General features: G+C 40.4%; 1 protein-coding gene across 1 annotated transcript; it reads right to left on the bottom strand.

Annotated features, from left to right (window-relative positions):
* Positions 1–1,668: 1,668 nt before the first annotated feature.
* LOC148010007 (uncharacterized) lies at positions 1,669–4,851 on the bottom strand. Its single transcript, XM_087673171.1, has 3 exons — positions 4,501–4,851; positions 2,622–2,821; positions 1,669–2,114 (listed from the first exon to the last, which is right to left on the bottom strand). The coding sequence occupies exons 1-3, from the start codon at positions 4,591–4,593 to the stop codon at positions 1,841–1,843; spliced, it is 567 nt and encodes a 188-aa protein (XP_087529297.1). The 5' UTR covers positions 4,594–4,851; the 3' UTR covers positions 1,669–1,840.
* Positions 4,852–7,183: the final 2,332 nt, after the last annotated feature.

Raw genomic sequence — 7,183 nt, 5'->3', positions numbered from 1 at the left:
ATTAAGGAAATGATATTTTACACAGGTGGATCATCTCCAAGGTCACACCGCGCTTCAACCTGAGAAAACACTGCTTGATTCACGAGCCAAGGATGGAGTGGTGAAAAGATCAACCAAAGAAATTATATCTCACTCCAAAGCCACTTATAGATCAGATGGAGCTCTAGACACCCCTTGTCTAGTCCGAAACGAAGTTAAAGACTACCATGGACCCAACATCAGTGGCATTGGAAGATTCTATTCTAAATAAATGATGGAATTTACGGTGCCATATAATTTAGACCAGTTACTTCTACATGACAGAAGGGATATATAATTTCTCTTATATGGACAAAGACAAAGATTAACTTGAAGATAAGTTAAGGAGATTGTTTGAACTTGGTTGTCAAAAGGACTGCTTACATTGTTTTCATGTATGTGCCATAAGTTACGCAAGCGAACCTTGTTCCCTAAAGGCTTACTTAAGAAAGCTGATTTTAAATATCACTCATAAATATGATAAGATCTAATTAAATAATTAAAGAACACCTATTAAGATAACTGAGTGGGCAAAATCCCCCAATGGGTCTATTCTGTAACAAGGTGGTTTCAAAGAATTGAAAGGCTTATCACAAGGTTTTACCAACGTCTTAACGACCCTTAGAAATTATCAAGTTAAAACCCCATTCATATCGTTTTAAGGAACCAAAATGAGACAACCCCACAAGTAAAGAGATTGAGCGACACATCCCTCTCATTTTCCATTCTCTTTAAACCAAATGTAACATGAATCTGCTTTGGCATGGAAATCTTTGCGTGAAGCAAGATACCCAGGACTTGAAGCTAAGATGTTGTGAGGAGAACTTGGCCACTAGGGACCCAAAATTCGAGTCAATCCTAGTGGGTTTGACCGCAAACATTCCGTTACAAGGCATACTCAAGAAACTCTAAACGACAAAACCCGTAACATTCCACGAGAGTACCGAGCGACGTCACTTAGATTCATCTTTCGATGGATGCTAAAAACGTGCCTAGATAGCCGATAGGTGGACACATTACACAACCATCGACCACTTGTCTTCTCATGCGACGTCTAGTCTCTCCTCTCTTCCTCAACTCCATGCATTATAAACACAATGCAATCACAATGACAAGCCTCCACAATATATCATGAGTCGTTTCAAGTCTCATGTCCTAGCTTGCATTGTGTTTATAATATATGGAGCAGTGTTTATAATATATCTTGATTTTTGATTGAATAAAAAGAGGATAGGACACGAGTCTCAAGATCAATCAAGAGTGCTTATTAGCTGCACATACAAAAACCCATGACATTCATTCCAGCTCACGACTTTAGCAAAGTTGGAGTTCGGCTTTAGCAAGGTTAAGTAGCAAAGCATGCCATCACACCCAAATCTCGTTTCGAGGGTCTTAGAACCGCATCTTACTGCATTCGACATTTATGGAATGCTACCCACCAGCATATGCCATGCCCCATTTCTTCCAAGCCGCAAAACCCACGTATATGGCAAAAATACATCATGTGTTTGTTAAGTTCTCAAACAAGAATATAATCAATTGGACATGTTTCGTACCTTTTTATACTACAGCCTCAAAGTAAATACTGAGACTAGAATGGACTGATACACAGGAGACAGCTGTGTAGATGAGTGTTCAGTACACACAAGGTCCAGTCAAATGATCAGAGATTAGTAAGCAAATACAAATGTTATAAGGAACTTGCAGATTACAAAAACTCTAGCTGTCAGAGCTCACATTAACACCATTGTAATCCATGCTGTTTCTGAGCACTAAAAAGTCACATTGACACCATTGTGGCCCAGTCCTGATCGTACCAAATCTAGTTATAAGAGGCCATATTTACACCTGCATCCATCCGATTATTGCCAGATTTCCAGGAGCCTTGTCGAGCTTTTCCATAGCAAAGGTAGTATGAAATGCTCATAATGAATGTGAAAAATGTGAAAGCCACCCCTGCAGCAAAAGTGCCTGCCCGAAGCTCTTCACAAGTCAACTTCTTTGAGTCACTCATGTAATAGGTATAGTACCTTGTATGCTTTGCATTCTGAACAGAACCTGCAAGAAAGCATACTGCTGCAATGATAAAGCAGAACCTGCAAGCATCATTTGACCTTGTTTTTTAGAATCCAATAAAGCAATTACCTCTGCAATTGACAACAAGCTCCACAAAAGCAAATCAAAAGAAAACCACATGGTGTTGTGAGGGTATCAACAAAACAAAATCCTGCTAAAAAACAGAAGACTCTCAGATAACCAATACTTTTGTATACATACTAAACATTCTAAGAAAACAAAAAATGCAGCAAGCAATGTCCAGAGGTCCATGAAAATACATCCTGGTGCATGTTGGACAGATGATAACAGAATAACATAGGCGTGCATTGTTGGCTGAATACGAAAACTCACAGCACAAACCCACTTACATGTGGTGAAATGATAAGATGTAGTTAGACGCCTAAATTTTAATGTGTACATGTTATGACAATGCCAACTCAAACCCAATTAAATTGAAGTAGAACAGATTCCTTTCATGTGACATACATAAATGTAATCAACTCAACCTTTGCTTGCACAAGGATGCACTTATGTGAAGATCTTACCAGTTCAGAAGGAAGAATATGATAGCAAATACACGGCTAGCACCAGGCTTCAAAGAGCCCCCACAGCACAAACATCGGGTAGCTGCAGTAATTATGGCCTGACCAGCTAGCAGAAACAAGAGGGCCCCTGTGCCTAATCCAGTTGCAATGTCGGAAGTATAGTAACATGATACCCAACCATTTTCTAATTTATATGTTCCCTGCATTTCAAAACCAAAATGAATCACCCAACTGAGAAATTCCAATTAAGAAACAAGCTTACAGCCATCACTGTGCTGGTATAAAAAAGTAATAACAGGGATTTGATATCCAAGGACTATTGGGAGTCAAAAAAACCAAGTCCATAGGAACTAGGGGAAAGAGCAGGCTTTGGCTTAGTAGTTCACAATCAACCGGTTGATCTTCTCAAGAGCTTAGTAGTTCACAATCAGCCGGTTGATCTTCTCAAGAGAAAAGTGATCCTTCTTGTATTTCTAAGAGCCTTCAAAAGGAGTAAATCACCATTACCAATTGCAGTGTGCCAGAGTTTGTAGAACCCCAAATTTAATCACATAGCTGCAGTGCTTCATGGTTTATCTGCACCACTCTCATGTCTGTCTATGCACATTTTCTTGTAGTTTGAGCGATTATCTGATAAGTCGGTTTATACTCCCAAGGACCCAATGTTCAAGTTAAGCCTATTCACTCAATTCTATTGGCCTAATAGAATATATTGTCACGCTTTAGTTGCAAGGTCATCATGAAAGAGCACCAGCCTAGCCTTCAATTCACATTTACTACCCATGCAAATCAACAGTAACTCCGTAAAGCTCTCCATTTTCCAGACAAAGGAAGAGAGGCTGTTTAGTTGGTTGATAGAACTGGAGAATGGGCCTTTGCTTGCACAGGCAATTCAGCATTTACATAGAGTCATCAGGTTGAGGAAAGGGAAATTGGTTTTTAGCTGTCGTCTTATTTACACTTTAACATTCATGAGAAGGAGAAAGGAACTTGCCCTCACTTCAGGACGATGACTAATACTTCAAAAGTGAGCAGATGCAATTTTAGTGTTTATAGAATACCAAAGTCTACTGTAAAGTGAGGGTAAATTTCAGGAAAAAATAGTGGAATTTCAGATGAGAAGACTTTAAAAACCTAAAGTTTCGGGATAAAAAGATCATCGTTTTCTTTAAAGACATGCTTAAGAGATACTAAACATAAACCCTTAGCGGAAACAGTTGGAAGATGGACAACCATTAGCACTGTTTTCAAAGGTCATAAACAGACGTCTGCTCAAACTTACTGGAACCTCATTATGAACAGCTCTCAATGGGCTAAGTAAGATGTTCCTACTCAGTAAGCATGTGGAAATTGAGGGTCCTGCTGCTCAAGCAGTACTGTGACTCCTCCTTAAGTGATGAGGCCATTGGGAGATTTAATGTTTGCTGTCCCACTAACAGTTAGGAAATTGTGGTGGTTGCAACTCTAAGGATCATGCTTCAGCTCACCAGAATGTTTTGAAGGTTTAAAAAAACCACTGCTCATTTGAGAGGAGAATAGTGATGCAGGTAACCTTTGAAATAGCTCACTTGAGCTGATCCTGCTAGTACTGCTGATCATAACTGGGTCAGGAAAAATAGGAGAATCTTCACCTTCTTTTTCTCTTTTGGGGCCTGCCGGAAGGAGAAGGGGAGGGTGTCCTTACTTCTTAAAAGAAAAGAACACTATTCACATAACAAGATCCAGAGTACACTAAAACACAAGGACCCCTGTTTAATCTCTGATAGCCCTACATTTACCAGCCACCTACCGCGCTGAAACCTTAACTGTCTCAGGACCATCGACAGAAAAGGACAAACCGAGACCATATGGAATGACTCCAAAGAGATCACCAAAGTACCTTGGAACGCCTCTGCTCAGCCGCGATGCCAAGCCCGAAGGCGATAAGCTCCAGAACGAAGACGACCACAATGAGGAACGCAGAGACGGCCATGCGTGATGCTGGTGGAGGCAAAAGCCCTAAACTTCAGCCAACCTACGGTATGACCAGTCTGTGAACTATGATGCAGGAGCTCTCTCTTATCAGATGTCTCCGAAGAGACTGCAGGCGCTCTCTCTCTCTCTCTCTCTGCGCTCAATCCAAGAGGCTCTCTCTCTCTCTCTCTCTCTCTCTCTGTGCACAATCCAAGAGGTGTTCACGGTTAGTCTGGAAAAGAAAGAGGGAAGCGGGGGAGAAGCGAGACATAAAAAGAGTGGATTGGTGAGTACCAGGTAGGCCAACTGGCCAAGGCATCCCCGCCCCAAGTAGCTAATGGATTTTCTTAAGTTGATTTTGGGGGCCAAATGAGAGGCTTAAAAGGTGCCCTTTTCCTCTCTGCCCCATGTACACGTTGTTACTCACACTCAGGTCACGTGCTCTCTCCTTGAGCTACGTGCTATTCCTTAGGGCGGTTACACACTGCACCGGACAGCCACGCACTTTAGAAAAGACGCACTATTCCTTAGGGTGGTTACACACTACACCGGATGGCCAGGCACTTTAGAAAAGAGCCTGGTGTAATCCTTGTACTAGGCGCTTCACGCCTAGACTCGAAACGCTGGGGCGGGCGCGATTTTTGCTAGGGGCGGGTGCTGGATGCATGGCACCCGCCCTCGCGTTCTCTTTTTTTTTTGTGGGGGAGGTGGGGTGCTGCCATGTGGCACCCGCCCCCCACCTCTCCTTAACTAATAGTATAGATGTTATTCGCACCAATTCATCACGTAAACAAGTGATCAACACACTCGTTAAGACATTAGATTACGTGGGGGTTGGTGATGGCTCAAGCGTTGTTCTCTTTGAACATCGCTTTGTTTAGTGAATAAGTTGGGCTTAAATGTGAGCCTTGAACAAGGGATCTCCCCCACCCAAATGTGCCTACTTTCCTAAAACACAGTCCCAATCCCATTTCAACACGTGGTATTACACTCATTTCCTTTCACACACTCCCTTATCCATCTAAGGCAATGTGTAACCAACCTTCAGATGAGATTCAAGGCACACAAACAATAACAAAAAAGAAACTTTTGACATGGATGAATTTAGTTCACCAAGAATGTGTCCATCAAGTAATTCTAGTCATCCAGCCTCACTTAGGATGAGCACATCACATGTCCACCTTTAAAAACACTACAACCATAGGACCACCATACTTGAGCTTCTTTTCATGCACATTACTAATTCAGCATCTAAATGATTCTATGTGTTAAAGCTTGTCCAATCTCTTTACTCACACATCTTACTACCCATATTATTTTAGCTATAGGTTCGGAAAGCCCCGAACTTCCAGAGGGCTTCCCGAACCTACACCCTTTTCCAAATCTCCCTTTTTCAATCAAAACCCTCTCCCCTCCTCTCTTTCTCACTTACAATATCTTATTTTATCTTCCCCTTCCCTTTTTTCATTACAGCCTCCCTCCCCCTCACCTCCCTTTTTTAAATTAAAACCCCTTCCCCTCTCTCTCACTTATAATCTCTCTTTCTTTTCCCTATCCCCTTTTTAATTAAATTCTTTCCCCCTCCCCCCCTCTCTCTCTCATGTGTAGGGCCTAGGTTCCCTATCTCTCTCTCTCTCTCTCTCTCTCTCTCTCTCTCTCTCTCTCTCTCCTTTAATTAAATCAAACTTCTTTTTAAATCAAAACTCTCTCTCTCTCTCTCTCTCTCTCTCTCTCTCTCTCTCTCTCTCTCTCTCTCAGATTAATCTTTGTAATTTAAACTTTACTTTAATTAAATATTTTAAAAGCTTTTTTTAATTTAAAGTTTTTCGAACATAGTTTTTCACACATTTTGAGAATGAGATAGAATAAAAGAGAGAGAGAAAAAAAAGAAGATGAAGAAGGATAAAAAGAAGAAGATTGAGAGAGAAGGGGGAGAGAGAGGAAAGAGAATAATATTTTTTAATTAAATATTTTTCTTCTCCCCCTTCCCCCTCTCTCATGCGTAGGGCCTAGGTTCTCTCTCTCTCTCTCTCTCTCTCTCTCTCTCTCTCTCTCTCTGTGTTAGATTAAACTTTTTAATGTAAATATTTTATTTAATTAAAATAAGGAGAGAGAGAGAGAGAGAGAAAGAGCAAGAAAAAGAAGAGGAGAGAGAGAGAGAGAAAGAAAAAAGGAAAAGAGAGATAGAGAGATAGAGAGAAGAAAATGAGAGACAGAAAATAAGAAGAAGAAGAGAAAGATTTTGAACACAGTGAGAAAATTATAGAGAGAGGAAATATAAAATTTAAAAGAAAAAAAGAGAATTATAGAGAGAGAAAATATAAAATTTAAGAGAGAGTGTGTGTGTGTGTGTATCTGAAGAAGAGAAAAAAGGAAAAGAGAGGAGAGAGGGGAGAGAGAGATAGAGAGAGAAAATAAGAAAAAGAATTATAGAGAGAGAATTATAGAGATATGAAAGATAAAATTTAAAAGAAAGAGAAAATAAAAAGAAAATAAAAAAGAGAAACTTTCTTTTTAATTAAAATAAGGAGAGAGAGAGAGAGAGAGAGAGAGAGAAATATACAAAGAGCAAAAAAGAAAGAAGAGGAGAGGGAGGGAGAAGAGAGGGA

Source organism: Lygodium microphyllum, chromosome 30 (assembly GCF_053477565.2).
Source record: "Lygodium microphyllum isolate KBCC chromosome 30, Lygodium_microphyllum_v1.1.10, whole genome shotgun sequence".
Classification (NCBI taxonomy): Eukaryota; Viridiplantae; Streptophyta; class Polypodiopsida; order Schizaeales; family Lygodiaceae; genus Lygodium; species Lygodium microphyllum.
The sequence above is the reverse complement of the archived record's forward strand: the minus strand, read 5'-3'. Positions and strand labels throughout refer to the sequence as shown.

Coding starts and splice junctions, on each gene's coding strand:
- LOC148010007 (XM_087673171.1), bottom strand. CDS start 4,593: ATGGCCGTCTCTGCGTTCCTCATTGTGGTCGTCTTCGTTCTGGAGCTT. Junction 2,822..4,500: donor CTGAGCAGAGGCGTTCCAAG/GTACTTTGGTGA, acceptor TTTGAAATGCAG/GGAACATATAAATTAGAAAA. Junction 2,115..2,621: donor ATATTCTTCCTTCTGAACTG/GTAAGATCTTCA, acceptor TGATGCTTGCAG/GTTCTGCTTTATCATTGCAG.